General features: G+C 39.7%; 1 protein-coding gene across 3 annotated transcripts in view; it reads right to left on the minus strand.

Moving 5' to 3' along the window:
- FOCAD (focadhesin) overlaps positions 1 to 18194 on the minus strand; it is a 387127-nt gene that overhangs the window by 124303 nt on the left and 244630 nt on the right. For all 3 annotated transcript variants that reach the window (XM_039244410.1, XM_039244408.1, XM_039244409.1), the window contains exons 16-18: positions 6903 to 7037; positions 1388 to 1438; positions 327 to 410 (exon numbers count right to left, since the gene is read on the minus strand). In XM_039244410.1, coding sequence (XP_039100341.1) covers positions 327 to 410; positions 1388 to 1438; positions 6903 to 7037 — 270 coding nt within the window. The remainder of the gene's footprint in view (positions 1 to 326; positions 411 to 1387; positions 1439 to 6902; positions 7038 to 18194) is intronic.

Consider the following 18194-nt stretch of genomic DNA (forward strand, 5'->3'; position numbering starts at 1 on the left):
AAAATGGTTCCTATGGTGACAAAGATCTTCCAGAGTAAGCCACGGGCACAGGCATGCAGTCACCTACAGAGCCTTTGTCTGTACCACAGGTCTCTTGCACCTGCCTCAAAGAGATTTAAATTCATAATCTGTGGGGTCTAAGACCTCTACAGTCTTTTACAGATCAGACAAATTAATAAATATAAGTTCTCATGTTTTATAGACAACATATCTAGAGTTATGTACACATCCATTAGATAAAAATCTTCTAAGAGAGGAAATATATACAAATAAATTTAGAAAACCCAGCAGTGAAGAGATACCACTGAGAAAGCAGAAAGGCTTACCTCTTCAGGCAGGTGAAGAATGGTGTGCTCTCCTGCACTAAAATGTGACAGAGATTTATAGGCAGCGTTTGCTACGACTGATTCCTAGACGGGGTACCAGGAAGACAAACAAAATAAACAATATATATTACACAGCGCCTCTGCAGGAAGAACAAAGTTCCCACACCAATTTCAAAGTGCGATAGTCAGGGCTCTGGAAATTATATTCAAGCCTTGCTTACTATGTTCTGACTAAAAAAGGAGAGAAGTCAGCACTCGGTAGAGAGATCAGAAGCGCTGTATTTTCATCCTAGTTTGGACACTGAACATAAATTAAGTCAAAATAGCTCAGGTCTTCATGAGGTGGTGTGGTTTACGGGAAGTAGTATATGGATTTAGAGTCTGATCGGTTGGAATTACGTTCTGATTCTCCAGCTACTAAAAAGTTAGCCCTTGGGATCTAAGCTCACACACTCATGAGTCTAGTCTAACATCACCAACAGACACCCTCTTCTTTGTTCTCCTTGACTGGAAATGACATCTAGAACATCATCTGGACTTTTGTTTGTTTGATACGCTTGTTGAGGGACGGGCAAAGCAGGAAAGGGCCGATTAATAAAATGACACATGGCACCAGTCTCTCTTCACATCTTGCAGCTTCACAAGGTAACAAGTGCATCTGATGACAGACATGTATTAATGGGCACAAACTGAAAAGAATTTCTAGGGGCGCCTGGGTGGCTCAGTCGGTTAGGTGTCCGATTCTTGGTTTCGGCTCAGGCCACAATCTCACAGTTCGTGAGTTTGAGTGCCACATTGGGCTCCATACCGGCAGTGTGGAAGCCTGCTTGGAATTCTCTCTCTCTGCCCCTCCACTGCTCATGCTCTCTCTCTCTCTCAAAATAAGTAAATTATTAAAAAAAATAGAAAAGAATGTCTAAAACCTAAACTTACTAATGTCAGAATTGTTTTAAGAACAAAAAGCCATCATTTCAAGTGGGGTTACGTTTGTTTATTCAAAGCATCTGGTTTCATGGTTCTTTCCCACCTAGGTTGTGTTTCAGACACCCTTGTGATAGTACCTTGTTTTGAGTATGGGTCCAGAGGAAGCTGAGGACTTGGACTTTAAAATTCTGAAAAATCAATAAACATTACATTTTTAAGTGGAAGAGAAAACTGAGAACAATATATAGTAGCAAATAGTGCAAACTGAACCACTTTCACAAGTATATTGCTAGTGACTGACTTAATCTGTATTTACCCATCATTTATAAAACGAAAATACTCAGAAAGAGACTCATCATGGGAAACATATGGACATTTTAAACACAATGAGATGTTAGTATTACTAAAGTTAGAAACCTAACCATTTTTTGCTGACCTCTCAAGTCCTACTTAGTACGAACATCACTCCTCTCTTTCTGTGTATACGGTTTACTCCCTAGTAGATGTACACTCCTTACGGCAGTGACCGACTTTTTCCATTTCCAAAGCCTAGACCAGAGAGCCCAGTTCCTCAAATGCCAAATATTTAATAAGCAATTGAGCTTAAAAACCCATTTACTTGCCAAGGCTCAAGGTCTTCTTCATTTCAATCACATCTAATTTCTTGCCCTTATAAATCATAGAAGGTTCTTCTATTCCTCCTTGTCTTTGTATATTCTATTTCTTAGACTTCAATATGAAGCAACATTTTTTTAAAAAAAATTCTACAAGAACCTAGTCTTATAGCACCAACTAAATAAGGTTTCTTTTAATTCCTCCTAGAATGCTGGTCACTTCCACACTATACTATCATAGCCCTTTGATTTAGTGTATTCACCCATCAACTGTTATTATATTTGGCACAAAAACAGACACTCAGAATAATGGAACAGAACAGACCCAGAAATGGACCTACAAACATATGGTTAACTAATCTTTGACAAAGCAGGAAAGAGTATCCAATGGAATAAAAGACAGTCTCTTCAGCAAATAGTTCTGGGAAAACTAGACAGTGACACATGTGAAAAAATGAACCTGGACCGCTTTCTTACAGTATACACAAAAATAAACTGAAAATGGATGAAAGACCTAAACGTAACACAGGAAGCCATCAAAATCCTAGAGGAGAAAGCAGGCAAAAACCTCTTTGACTTCAGCCGCAGCAACTTCTTACTAAACACGTCTCCAGAGGCAAGGGAAACCAAAGCAAAAATGAACCTCATCAAAATAAAAAGCTTCTGCACAGCAAAGGAAACAATCAGCAAAACTAAAAGGCACTAAAAGGCAACCAACAGAGGATCCTCACCAACAGAGAGATGTTTACAAATGACATATCAGATAAAGGGTTAATATCCAAAATCTACAAAGAACTTATCAAACTCAACACCCAAAAAAACAAATAATCCAATGAAGAAATGGCCAAAGACATGAATAAACACTTCTCCAAAGAAGACATCTGATGGCTAACAGACATATGAGAAGATGCTCAACATCACTCATCATCAGGGAAACACAAATTAAAACCACAATGAGATACCACCTCACACCTGTCAGAATGACTAACATTAACAACTCAGGCAACAACAGATGTTGGCGAGGATGCAGAGAAAGAGGATCTCTCTTGCACTGCTGGTGGGAATGCAAACTGGCGCAGCCACTCTGGAAAACAGTATGGAAGGTCCTCAAAAAATTAAAAACAGCAACTGAACTACTAGGTATTTATCCAAGAGATATGAGTGTGCTCTTTCAAAGGCGCACATGCACCCCGATGTTTATAGAGTGCTATTAACAATAGCCAAAGTGTGTAAAGAGCCCAAATGTCCATCGACGGATGAATGGATACAGAAGATGTGGTATATAGATACAATGGAGTATTACTCGGCAATCAAAAAGAATGGAATCTTGCCATTTACAACTACATGGATGGAACTCGAGGGTATTATGCTAAACAAAATTAGTCAGGGAAAGACAAATACCATATGAAACAGATGAACATGATGGAAGTGAAGCAAAACAATATAAAAACAAGGAGGAGGACAAAACATATGAGACTCTTAAGTACAGAGAACAAACTGAAGGTTGCTGGAGGGACTGCGGGAGGGATGGGCTAAATGGGCAAGAGGCATTAAGGAAGACATTTGTCGGGATGAGCACTGGGTGTTATAGGTAGGGGATGAATCACTGGACTCTACTCCTGAAATCATCATTGCACTATACGCTAACAAACTTGGATGTAAATTAAAAATAAATTAACAGTTTAAAAAATGTTATTATAATTATTGTTGCTTATGTTTACTACCTCTTTCGTGAACCTTTGAGCTTTTGGAAGGCAAGGACCAGGGCGCCTGGGTGGCTCAATGGGTTAAGCATGATTTCACCTCAAGTCATGATCTCAGAGTTTGTGAGTCTGAGCCCCACATCGGGCTCTCTGCTGCCAGCACATAGCCCACTTCAGATCCTCTGTTTCCCTCTCTCTCTGTCTCTCTCAAAAATAAATAAACATTTAAAAAAAAAAAAAAAGGAAGGCAAGGACTGACAACATGGTATAATGGGAAAATACACGCTATGGAGCTAAAAATCATAGGTTTAGACATTAGCTTTCATTTAGAAATGACAACGTTGTTCAAGTTACTTGTCTGGCATGTAGCAGGTACTCAACAAACATTTAATGAATGGACGAACCTCTTAATAAGAAATCTCAGATACTTTGGCTGTAAAATGAAAAACAATACCTTCCTGTGAGACATTATACTGAATTGGTATAAATTAATGAGAAAGGTGTCAGGAATATAATAAGTACTTAAAAAGAATATCTAAAATATGTATTAGTGTCTCTAAAGCCTAGTATAGCTTTAATAAATATATCCTGAGTCAATGAATGGATGTACAGGCACTTTGGAAAGCAATTGAGAAAATACACTAACGGAAACATGGTATCTATTTTCAACAAGATTTTATTTTAATGGGAAAAATAATATATGTAAAAACACATATATCTGTAGTATTAAATAGAAATAAATGTTCTCAAGGGCACCTGGGTGGCTCAGTTGGTTGAGGTCCCGGCTTTAGCTCAGGTCATGATTTTGTGGTTTGTGAGTTCAAGCCCTGCATTGGGCTCTGTGCTGACAGCTTAGAGCCTGGAACCTGCTTGGGATTCTGTGTCTCCCTCTCTCTCTGCTTCTCCCCTGCTCATGCTGTCTCCCCCCACCTCTCAAAATAAATAAACACTTTTTAAAAAAGAAATGTTCTTAGAACAGTATAAAAAACAGTAAAGATAAAGAATCAGGTCTCTGGCAACAGACTCCTACTTGCACAAAAATTCTGAAAGAACAAGATGAATTAAACCCAAGTATTTGTCTAAAATAGATTTTAATTTAGAGATGAAAAAAAAACCACATTTCTGACAGAGAAAACAATGTGCACAAAGGAAAAGAAACAGAAAACTCTGGAGGCAGAAAAAAACATCACCAGTGGTTTGATTTTCCTGAAGTGCAGGGGGCGGAAAAGTAGAGCGAGGCCAGATTCTAAAAGACCTGACTAGGGTCTTCCTGCTTAGGTAAAGAGGGGTTGGACTCTATTTTTGGCAAACACAAGACACTGTGGTGACTGGAAAGAGCAAGGACCTAAGAAATGCTTTGGGAAAATTATATCCAAACTCTAAGCAGTTAATAGAGAACACGTTATGTAAATACTCATAGGGAGACAGGAAAGGAGGGAGGGAGAAAGGAAGGCCATGAAGAGTGAGAGAGGAGGAGATGGGGAAAAAGAGGGGCAGGGAGAGACAGAGAGAGAGCAAGACAGATAGACTGAGACAGGTGGACAGAGGTCTCTTTCTACATGTCTTTAGTTCTGCTTCCCAGTGGATATGGTAACTGAAGGGCTCTCTCTTACTGGGAGGAAACTGGTGGATGGAATGGCCTCAAAGCAGTCTATCTGAGCAACAGAGGAACCTCATTAAGCCTGAAGATAAACCAAAATAAGACACCAGTGTAAAAGAATGTAAATTTGGAAAAGAAAAAAAAAATGAAGTCCCCCTTCCCAAAAGAAAACTGACAGCCATTGGTAAGCAAAGAGAAGAAACCAACACCAAAACCAGTTCATAAATTAACCTGTAATAAAATCTGAATGATTCCAAGTACAAGCAAGACAAACATCTATGAGTTCAGTCCTTGAAAACAGAAAATAAATATACACAATATGTCCTTACTTTGGCTTTTAGTCTTAGCTCCTTATCAGTAGCCCAACAGACTTTCTGACAATGTTAAGTGCATGTATAATAGTCACCATAGAAAAGACGGTTGGTGAACTCCATACTCTAGATCTAGTCTCGAATTGATTCTTTTTTTAATCCCCTAAAACAAAAACCCAAATGTGAGAATAAACTGAAGTAAGTACCCTATATTGGTTCAATCATTCATTAACTATTTACTGAATATACGTTAGGTGCTAGGCACTATAGGAGGTATTGTATCCTCAGGAAGGACAAATTAGATTTTATTCACTGTGCAGCATTAAGAATGCTTAGAAGAAGTATTATCTTATAATCCTGCTTTATCACATAATCTAAAGCATTTAAGAGACTATTATTGGGGGAGGTAGTTTATCGAAGTCTGTGAAGGACTCAAACTAAAAGTTCACAAAGACTTCATGTGAAAATCAATGGGTGCTCTTTAATGGAAAACGAGAAAAGATGAGCATGCGCGGGAATATGGCTATAAAAGTCGAGACATAAATGAATTCGTCACTCTCCATTTCACTCATTTCAGGAAGAGATAATACAGAAAATGTTAAGCAGAATATATAAATCTTCTAGTAAAACACCTTCTGCCAAGTGTTTCGGGTCACTACAATGACAAATACGGAGTAGTTCGTAAAATTATTTTCCTCTCCTAAGACAGATTGATTTTTCCATCATCCTCATTGTATAGATCTTCTTGCGAAATGTGAACTAATGTGTAAAAATTGAATCTTCGTGACAATTGTAGAAGCAAAACACAAATGACAATATGTCCATACTATGGGAGGTTTTGCTCTGCCTTATTAAAGTCTTTGTGACATTTTTTACAACTAAAAACACCAACAGAATGAATTTAAACTTTTCGTCTCGAGAATTCTATTACTGTAGAAACACTGTTTTTAACATACTTTAAAAATTTTTGACTATATTCTCCCAATAAAAACTTGGTATCCTTTATGTTAAAAAGCCTTAAAAATTGAATTGAGGGGCACCTGGGTAGCTCAGTGGGTTAAGCGACCAACTTTGGCTCAGGTCATGACCTCACAGTTTGAGCCCCGTGTTTGGGCTCTGTGCTAAAAGCTCAGAGCCTGGAGCCTGCTTCAGATTCTGTGTCTCCATCTCTCTCTGTCCCTCCCCCACTTATGATCTCTCTCTCTCCCTCTTTCCCTCTCTCTCTCTCAAAAAAATAAATATTTTAAAAAATACAGAATTGATAAGATGGATGAAGATATCATGTTCTTAGAACAAAATATGGTAAAGGATTTTTGGCCAAGATTATGAAGAAGATATTCATAATATCTTCTTCCAGAAGTTATTATAAAGCCCATGTCTTTCCAATGTAAAAACAGGTAACGTCTTGAGCTCCAAATGCATACCTCGTATTCAGCTGTATTGACTGTCAGAGAAGGAACCAGAGAAAAGAGTTCACTGAGGGTCTTCAAAATGAGAGGTCTCGTGTCACAGCTGAGCTTTGGGGACAGCGCGTTCCACGTGGAGCGAATACAAACAACCTGGGAAGCAAAGGAAAAAGTCAACGCCCAGAAAAATCCCAACTGAGAGGAGGTCAGTAGTAAAGAGGAGTCACTTTATTATAGGGAAGCTAGAAAAGAACAAGAGCAGTCCCAGAAGTTAAGATTTGGTAAGGTAGCACTCCTCCAAAGAACTTATTTACACCCATGTAATCAACTGTTAAAGATGCAGTGGCCTGAGTCACATGACTGCTTCTTTACTACTGTATTTTGGTTAATCAAGGAAAGAAAACTCATTCGTGCGTGCACATGCATACACACACACATACACACACACACACACACACACACACACACACACACACACACACACACACACACACACACACATTAGATTAGCCACATACATTGTTGAAGAATCAGTGCCCGAAACAAAGAAGGATAAGATAACCCTTAAAATGTTAGAACATTTTTAAGGACAGGTATCCACAGTTTTTATAGTTTTTCAGTCCTACTGAAACTGTATCACCACTCAGAAAATTGAGATGTTAGTTTATATAAGTTAAACACACTCAAATCATCTTGTAAACATTTAAAGGAGTCTGGGGAATAAGTGTATTATTTAAAATAATAATTGGGGGGTTGCCTGGGTGGCTCAGTCGGTTAAGTGTCTGACTCTTGATTTCAGCTCAGGTCATGATCTCCCAGTTTGTGAGTTCAAGCCCCCCATGTCAGTGCAGAACCTGTTTGGGCATCTCCCTCTCTCCTTCACTCTCTCTGCCCCTCCCCTGCTTGCTCGCGCGCGCTCTCTCTCTCTCTGTCTGTCTCTCAAATAAAGAAACTTTAAAATAATAATTGGGGTTCCTAGCTAGCTCAGTCAGTAGAGCAAACAACTCTTGATCACAGGGTCCTAAGTTCAAGCCCCATGCTGGGCACAGAGCCTACTTTAAAATATATATATAAATGGATTGATAGATAGGTAGATAAATTACTTTAAAACTTTGTTTTCAAAGTCTCTTCAGATTTTTTAAGAGACTTTTAAATCATAAAACTACAGCTCTGGGATGCCTGGGGGGCTCAGTCAGTTAAGTGTCTGACTATTGATCTCAGCTCTGGTCTTATCTCAGGGCTGTGAGTTTCAAGCCCTGAGATGGGCTCTGAGCTGGGCGTGAAGTCTCTTTACCATAAACAAACAAACAAATGAATGAACAAACAAACAAAACACCACAACCCAACAAAAATGTTGCTTTTAACTTGATCCAATTTTCTAAATCAAGTGTTTTTTTTTTTTTTTTTAAATATTTTTATTTACTTCTAGGAGAGAGAGAGAGACAGCGTGAGCAGGGGAGGGTCAGAGAGAGAGGGAGACACAGACTCTGAAATAGGCTCCAGGCTCTGAGCTGGCAGTTAGCACAGAGCCCGACGCGGGGCTCGAACCCACGAACCGTGAGATCATGACCTAAGCGAAAGTAGGACGCTTAACCGACTAAGCCACCCAGGCGCCCCTAAATCAAGTGTTCTTAATTCATTTCAATATCTGGCTTTCTGGATATTCAAATGTCTTCTTAAGTTCAATTCCAAGTACAACAGATGATTTCTTCACTTGCAGATATTTTATTAAAATTTGAAAACTCAGGCAGGAAGAGTGCCAACATAGATCAATTAGAGTTTAACAAGGATTAATCTTTCTCAAATACTCCCATCTCTTCTCTTAAGCTTCAATTAACACACACAATTTATCTCCATCTAGAAACATTAAATTATTTAAGAAAAACTATGTAAGGTAGTAAGTGAAAAGGTGTCAAAGATAAATGAAGAATATATACTTAAGGACACAGATTAAGGAGAGGCATAAAGAGGAGGTGGCAAAAAGAGTATCTCAGAACAACAGGATTTGGTGCTTTTGCTCTTATTTTCTTCTTTCCATGAAACAGCAGAAAAAATGGTCTTTGGCTTGGGATCCACTACAAATGGAACCCATTAACATTTACTGAGGGGGCACCTGTGTGGCTCAGTTGGCTGAGCATCAGTTCATGATCTCAAAGTTCATGAGTTCGAGCCCCACACTGGGCTCTGCACTGACCATGCAGAGTCTGCTTGAAATCCTCTCTCTCTGTCCCTCCCCTGCTTATGTGTGCACAGGCTCTCTCTCTCTCTCAAAAATAAACAAACACTAAAAAGCAAACAAACAAAACATTTACTAAGGGTGGCACCACATGCCAGGCATGTCAGAAGGCACATTTATACAAAGCTCCAATGCCACAGATCATCAGTATTTGCAATGAAAAGAAACAAACAAACCAAATCTTTAAAAGCTATCAATTCAACATTGAGTATATACCCAGAGAAGTGTAAAGTACTAAGAGGAACAATGGAATACAAAACATAAGCTAACATTTCAAAGAACTGAGCACCTATTGAAAAGGAAGAGAAATGTATGCCATTCTAAATTATCAGGAAACAAAAGGTGTACGATTAGAACTTAAACTGCCTTCAATGGAAAAGTTTCAGGAGGAGCCAGGGAGTAGAGCCTGTTCTGGGGGTAGGGGTCATCAGAGAGAACATCGAGAGCCAGAAAGCCTTGAGATGGGACTTGAGGAAGGAAGGGACAGAAATCAGGAAGACACTCCAGGAGGAAATGGAAAGCATTAAGTCAGAACACAAAACACAAAACCAGTGCACAAAGTACCAGAGGAAAGCCTGGCACATCACAGAGTCCCTAGGATACCAAAGCAGTTTCAATCAGAGTCAAAAAAGAAAAGGAATCCTCCAGGCATTTCTGAGTTGGGGAACAATCAAAATTAAAATGTGAAGGACACCTGAGTGGCTCAGTTGGCTGAATGTCCGACTCTTGATTTCGGCTCAGGGCATGATCCCAGGGTCATGGGATCGAGCCCAGGGTCCTGGAATCAAGCCCCACATCACGCTCTGCACTGAACATGGAGCCTGCTAAAGATACTCTCTCCCCCTCCCTTTCCCACCCCACTCCCCACCCCCAGAAAAAGCTGAAATGCTACTTCTGAAAGATTCTTCTGGTAGTCTCATAGCCAAAGTCAAAGCAATCCCCCAATCAAATGACTTCCTATTTCTCACTGGCCCCCATCACACACAGAGCCTCAAATGTTTCCCAAAAACCTCCAGCTCAGCGTACTTACTGTCTGTGCCTTTTCTCTACTTTAAAAGCCTATCTGGTTCCAATGGAGGTTGTTTCAAGAGCCAGTTCAGAGCCCAATTCTGCAATTAAGTTTTCTTACAATTCAAGCCCTCCTTTTATCCCACTCTTTCCTCCACCTTCTAACTCTTAAAACTCTGTACCACCCAATTTAGCATTTAATTACATACTGTCTAGTATTATTCACTATTTTTGTGAATGTAAGTTGTCTCCTCAAGTAGATATTAAGTTCTTTGAAGACAATGATCGTGTCTTTTGACTCTCCTGCCCCACTTACCTCACATGGTAATAAGTATATAAGAGATTATCAGTACTTATCAACTACTCCGGTACCGGAACCTGAGGAATACTAAATTTGAGATGGAGAATAAAAGAATTAAAAGAATTAAAAATTCATGGAGAATGAATTGGGAGGTGACAGGTTTTGCACCTAAAGACCCGAATGAATACAAAGCAACATTACAAAAGGAGGGAAAACTGGATGTAGCAGCACAGTTGTAGGAGATGGGGGTGGAGATGAGGAGTTCCATCTGAGGGATGTTTATTTACTGTGAGTTGATGGAAAGACCTCCAGAGAGGAATATCCTGCAAGCAAGAGGAAAGAAAAGTACTATAACCCAGATGTGAGGTTGGTCGGCAATAGCTTTGTCATTTGAATTATTCCTACAAATCAAAATACCATGAGGAAGTATGGCCACATAGAGGTTCTGAGGCACTTTGCACATCAGCAGAGAAGATGTCTGGCCACCAATTACAGAAGTACAAAAAGGGCCTTGCCCTTTCCACGGGTGGTGGGTAGGGAGGAAGGCTACGTCCTCCAGGATTTTCAAGGGTTCACAGAACTTTTTTTTAAAAAAGTCTTCTGCGTAGAAAGTTTGGAAGCGAATGCCTGAAATGGTACTATACATATGAAAAATATTTCAGAGCCCCAGCCATGAATGGTGGCCTTAAACATAAGCAAGGGATACCTGCAGGGAATACTTGTAAATCCTGCTTGCTCCCATACATAATCAGAAACGGGGAAGCCTCTATCTAGTATGGAAGGCTGCCTTCTCTGAGCTTCCCAATGCTGGGCTGTTCTTGACACCACATCTCAGAGATGTTCTGGCCCTTGGATGTAATCTGCCACCACCTTGCTATGTCCAGCTCCTGGAACCCCGTGGATCTGATCCACTACCAACTTGACTTGTACAATCTGTCAAATTACATCAGATTAGTCAGGCTCCAGATCCTGGCGTTTACTGGCTTGTTCTGCCTCTACTATTCATTACCCAATGACTTGTCTGTTTTGAAAAAGCAGATGGACTTCTGGCTCTAGCAATGTGATAGGCCACCCCTGAAATGACTGATAATGAAGGAAATTCTGCTATATACAACTGAGCTGAAAAGGAAAAAAAGGAGGGGGAGGAGGTGGTGTTAATTACCCAGGGCCAGAAACAAGGAGGGAGTTAACTACTCTGAGGTATCCTAAGAAAGTTGTCAGTTTCCATAACCTAATAGCTCATGTTTCAATGTCCACGGGGAAAGAGGAGATATTGCCTTTAGCCTAGATGGCAGGGAGTTGGAACGGAGACCCTCACATGAAACCAGCACCCTTGAAGGGCTGCACCCTAAGTGTAACGGCTGGACTGAAAACCACCAAGCTGAGACATTAACATGATAAATGGCAGTGACGTAAGGGCACCTGGCTCACTTCAAGGGATATTCCTCTAACATATAACCCAAACGGTTCACACCGAAAAATGAAATAAAATATATGCCTCTAGCAAAGGAGTTCGAAACCTATAATGATACGGTCCAACATTAAAGAACTAACAAAAACAACACACAACAGGGCTAAAAATCCCAAGACCACAAAATGGAAATACAGAAGTACTTGAAAGAATTAAAGATTTCAGACGAGAAATTTAATTACCAGTAAAAGAATATGAGCACGATGGGGGTGTCTGAGTGGCTCAGTTGGTTAAGCATCCAACTCATGATTTCAGCTCAGGTCACGATCTCACGGTTCATGAGTTCGAGCCCTGCATGGGCTCTGTGTGCCGACAGCGTGGAGCCTGCTTGGCATTCCTTCTCTCTCCCTCTCTCAATGCCCCTCCCCTGCTCTCTGTCTCTCAAAATAAGTAATAAACTTAAAAAAGAAAAGAAATATGGCATGTTGGAAAAGAAGAGGCAAGTTTGGAAAAGAACTGATTTCCAGAATGGAGACACATAATCAACTAAATTTTAATGCAACAGATAAGAAGTTGTCTTAAATACTGACCAGAGAGATCAGAGTTACAAAATATAAAAAGGAATTCAAAATCAGGTAGTATCAAAAGAAGTGGTCTTTCTTATGTTTATCAAGAGTTCCTAAAGGAGTTTAATTTTAGAATGGCCCTTGGAGAAGTGGCTGATTCCAGGAATGGACTAAGGAAAATATAACCTAAGTCTGAAGCACCTTATGATGCCAAAAGTAGGACAGTGTTCAAAAAAAAGTATGTCAACTTGTTGAAGGGGCATAAGAGCCAATTTCAAAGTGCTCCCAATGGCCATATAAATATCCTTAAGTCCACAGAGGCATAGCTAGGTAAATAAACAAATAAGCAAATAAGAAAGAAGGAACAGCTCTTCCTTAGAGAACAATTCCAATATATGTAGAAGCAGTGAAAGAAAGAAGGAATCACCATTAGACAAACACCACAGGAATAACTGTCACAGGCAAGAGCTGCTGGTGGATGTTAAGACTAGTGGGCACAAGTGTGAGGACAAACAGGACAACTGGAAAGTCTCAAAGTATCTCCTCCAAGAAATGTGTTAATTACAAAAGAAAAAAAAAACCAGTAACTGTGATGTGGAAAAACCAAGGGTATATCGCATTAACTGAGGGATTGAGGTTAACATCACTGAGTGATGAAGGTTAATATCTCCAGTAAGAACACATACCAACACCATGTACTCCTGATATGATACAGTGAGAAACACTACTTCTGGAGTATTCTTGCCAAAAAAATGCATAAGCTCAGTCTAATCATGAGGAAGGATCATATACATCCAAATCGAAAGACATTTTACAAAATACCTAACCAGGACTCTTCAAAAATGTCAACATCAGGCATCTGGGTGACTCAGTCAGTTAAGCATCCAACTGTGGATTTCGGCTCAGGTCATGAGATGGAGCACCACGTTGGGCTCTGCGCTGACAGCACAAAGACTGTTTGGGTTTCTCTCTCTCCCTCTCTGCCCCTCCCCCACTCACACACTGTCAAAAATAAATAAACAAAAAGTGTCAGCATCAAGAACGTTGAGGAGACTGTGGAATTGGCACAGATTGGATGAGCTAGGTAACATGACATCAAAGCACAACGTGAGATCCTAGAATGGATCCTGGAACAGAAAAAGGACATTAGTGGGAAAATGATGAAGCCTGAATAAAGTCTGTAGTTCAGTTAATAGCATGACAGCAATGTTAACTTCTTAGTTTTGGTAGCTGTGCTATAGCAATGAACGTTAAGATGTTAACATTAGGGAAAGCAGAGTGAAAAAATATATAAGATCTCTCTGCACTGTCTTTCTTTTTTTCTTTTTTTGCCTAACAGCTTTCTTGAGAGATAATTCACATATAATTCACCAAAAGCGTACAATTTGATGGTTTTCAAGATATTCACAAATTTGTGCAACCAGCCTCATAATTTTACATCTTCATCATCCCAAAAGGAGCCCCATAATCATTCATTACTCATTTCCCTCCAGTCTTCCCAAACCTAGACTATCATAAGTCTACTTTCTACCTCCATAAGTGTGCTTTTTCTAGGTCTTTTTTATCAAGGGAATCATACAGTATATGGCCTTTCATTATTAGCTTCTTTCAATGAGCATATTGCTTTTAAGGTTCATCCACATCATAGCATGTGTTAGTACCTGTTTTTTAAATGCTAAATATGATTCCATTTTATGTGTAAACCTCTCTGTACTATTTTTTGAAACCTTTATGTAAGTTCGAAAGTTTTTTCTTTCTTTCCCTTCCTTCCTTCCTTCCTTCCTTCCTTCCTTCCTTCCTTCCTTCCTTCCTTCCTTCCTTCCTTCCTTCCTTCCTTCCAAGAGGAGAGTGAGTGAACAGGGGAGGGGAAGAGAAAGAGAGGAAGAGAGAGAATCCCAGCAGTCTCTGTGCTGGCAGAGCCCAGTGTGGGGCTTGATCTCATGAACCGTGAAATCATGACCTGAGAGGAAGTCAAGAGATGGATGTATTAACCTACTGCGCCACCCCGATGCCCCTGAAAGTTATTTCAAAATAAAAGCTTAAAAATAGGAATAGCACATGTACCCCAATGTTCATAGCAGCACTCTCCACAATAGCTAAAACATGGAAAGAGCCTAAGTGTCCATCAACAGATGAATGGATCAAGAAGATGTGGTTTATCTATACCATGGAAGACTACATGGCAATGAGAAACAATGAAATCTGGCCATGTGTAGCAACATGGATGGACCTTGAGGGTGTTATGCTGAGCGAAATAAGTCAGGCAGAGAAGGACAAATATCATATATTTGCACGTATAGGAGGATTAGGAGGAACTTGACGGAGGAACAAGGGGGAGAAGAAGGGCGGAAATGGTGGGGGAAAGGGAGAGAGGCAAACCATGAGAGACTCTTGAATGCTGACGAAAACTGAGGACTGATGGATGTGGGGGGGAGGGGGGATGGGCATAGAGGAGGACACTTATTGGGATGAGCACTGAGTGTTATGTGGAAACTAATTTGACAATAAACTATTTGTAAAAAAAAAAAAAAAAAGATTATGCTAAGAAAAAAAAAATAGGAATAGAGAGGGGAAAAAGAACTACTTAAAGAAATCATGGCTAAGAATTCCCAAAGTCAACGAAAGACATTAATTCTCTGAGTCCTCAGCAAGAAAAAGAAAAATAAGTTTACATCCATATACATTATAAGATGGCTATTTAGCACTAAAGGCAAAGAGACAATCTTCAAAGCTAAATGGGAAAACAAGAGAATACCAAAAAATAGAGACTATTAGAGATAATCTAGAGAGGAACAATTTAGAATAACAGCAGACTTCAACATTAACAAGACCAGAGACCATGCAATAACATCTTAAAGGTGCTGAGGAAACTATCAGCCTACAATACTGAATCCGCCATTCATTAATAAGGGCACAACTAACAAAAATAGATAAATGAAGTAAAATAGATGGAACACCTAGGTATTATGCACACAGAGCATATGAATATTTACAGACAAATTACTCCCAGCATCTTGCTTAGTTCATCTATGAGTTTTGGAGAATACATCCATTCTAAGTGCTTACATTATGCCTATTTTATTGCTGACTCTGTGTCTCAGGGAGACATGTCATTCTTCCATGAGAATCTTAGCAACACTACACAGCACAGATTAAGAAAACCTTGAGGAGTGTGGTCCACTCGAAAGAGCACATAATTGAAGTCAAAAGCCCCATGCTCTCCCATTTGGTAGCTGTGTGACTATGGCAAAGTCATTAATATCCTTCATTCTGTTTCCCCAGCTGCAAAACGGAAATAATACTACCAACACCTGCTCTGTGTACAGTATAAGGTTAACAGTAAAGGCAATGTTGAGAAAATTGTATGTAAGCGTGCTTTGTACACTGTAAAAGATGGTTACTGCTGTTAGAGCTGAAGGAAAAACTAACGATTCCCCAAAGAATCAAAGCGCTTGCTTCTAATTCTTGTGCATTAAGAATGACTTTGTTTCTTCACGGAGGAACAGATAGCTATCTTCTAATTTTACTTCCAAAAGCTATTTCTAGAAATTCTTGGGAACAGTCTACTCCTTTTGTCCTGATGCTTTCTTCCAACAGAGGGAAAGCTTTACACACACACATACACACACACACACACACACATGCACGCACGCACGCAAAACCTTTAGGCAATGAAAACTGCCTTATTTGCCCTTTTCATAATGAAGGTAAAAGAAACTGCCTTCACAATTAAAGGACTGAAGTCATCATCGAGCACTGAAGTCCTCTTAAGCTAATTTAGCACACACAATTCATAAAACAGGATGTTTCTGTTACAAAAAAACAATAACAAGGGATAAGAGGGACTTTAAGTAGACACAATCAATGGAGCAGAAACAATGAGAAAAATAACATTCTTTCTTACCCTAATAATATGGGGTTAAAGGTTAGAAGTATAAGAAAATGACTAGCACAGGTTTACTTAAGTAATTTTACAGCCTGTTAATGCCTGAGACTAGTTTATTATCAAGGCAGTGTCATAGAAAATAAGTGAAGTATATACTGACTTGCTTTTTTAAAAAGTCCTTTATAATCTAAAGAGCAGTAATTCTGATGATTGCCTATTACAGTTGCTCAATTTCTGTCCTGTTCATGGCAAATAATGTAGCAACCCGTATCTAAATCCCAAACTGTGGCTCGGCAAGTGTAAAATATTTGTACTTGACGTGGTCAGACTGCCCTCCTATTAACCATCCTTAACCTCCCCAGGCTGTCTCCAAAAGAAGAGAGACGGAGACCTTTCAAATTATTCTGTATTTCAGAGAAAGAGTTGGGCGGTCTGGAGTGCAGACCTGTCATTGTAGTATCCAAACAGAAGGGGCTTAGAATTGCATAAGCCACACAACTCACAACAGAGAGGCGTTTATCAAACAGACTGATCTAGACTCTGAGTCATCCAAGGGACTCGCTACTCAATGGCCAGGGGTTTTAGGCTTCTCTTTTATTTCCCCCAGTGAGAAGTCGCAGCTTCCCTGAGATACTGCGCTATAAAGAACAGTCTCTTCCGATGCAAACTCCATTGATTTCTCTGCAGGAACAGAAAGAATGACACAAAGAGCTCCCCGCAGGGACGCTCACTTTTCAATTTTGCTAGATTCTGTCCGGATTAATTATCTATTTCATGTTGGGCATTCTTCTGGCATGAACTAGCAAACGCACAGTAAGAATGTGTCAGAAATATTCTTTGACAACAAAATGATTAGTGCTCTCTTCCTCCCCAAATAAACCAGAGGAAATTTTTTTTAAAGGTCAGTCCCTTCCACTGTTTGGGAGAAATGGAGGTTAGAGTTCAAGGTAGTAAAGAAAAATAATAGGAATTTGATCAAAATAGCTTAAACTCCCCCCCCCAAAAAAAAAAGCCCACCCCAAATTGCTAAAAAGCTGTTCGGCAGATATGAAACTGAAAGCCAAGCAAATTGGAGTATCTTAGCAACAACAAAATAAAATATCACCCATCTAAATTTTATTTATTTATTTATTTATTTATTTATTTATTTATTTATTTATTTATTTTTGAAGGAGAGAGAGAGACAGACAGAGCTTGATCTGGGAGGGGCAGAGAGAAAGGGAGACACGAATCCAAAGCAGGCTCCAGGCTCTGAGCTGTCAGCACAGAGCCCGATGTGGGGCTGGAAGTCAGAAACTGTGAGATCATGATTTGAGCTGAAGTTGGACGCTTAACCAACTGAGCCATCCAGGTGCCCCATCACCCACCTAAATTTTATAAAGGGCTAAAGGAGGAGAATGGGGGGGCGTCTGGTGGCCCAGGTGGTTGAGCATCGACTTTGGCTCTGGTCATGATCTTGGGGTTCATGTGTTTGGGCCCTGCATCGAGTTCTGTGCTAACAGCTCAAAGCCTGCAGACTGACTGGGTTTCTGTGTGTGTCTCTCTCTGCCCCTCCCCCACTCATACTCTGTATCTCTCTCTCAAAAATAAACATAAACATTTAAAAAGTCTTAAAAGAAAAATAAATAAGGGCTAACGGGATTAATAGGAATGTACTGTGTAGAGCTTGAGAAATCGTTTAGTGCCATTTCCCATTGAAAAATCAACAATGTGCTATGCCTCAAAAATAACTGATGGATTAAACAGTCAATACAGAGGCTCTTAAAACACTTTACAGAACAACTTTCAAGAGCATAGATGAAACTTTTAGAAATACCTATGGAATTTAGTCCCCTTTACAATGATGGAGTTCCATGAAAACATCTGAGTAACCAATGGTGCCCTCACTGAAACATAACCTAA

This window comes from Hyaena hyaena, unplaced genomic scaffold (genome assembly GCF_003009895.1).
Source record: "Hyaena hyaena isolate Hyena2069 unplaced genomic scaffold, ASM300989v1 scaffold_240, whole genome shotgun sequence".
Classification (NCBI taxonomy): domain Eukaryota; kingdom Metazoa; phylum Chordata; class Mammalia; order Carnivora; family Hyaenidae; genus Hyaena; species Hyaena hyaena.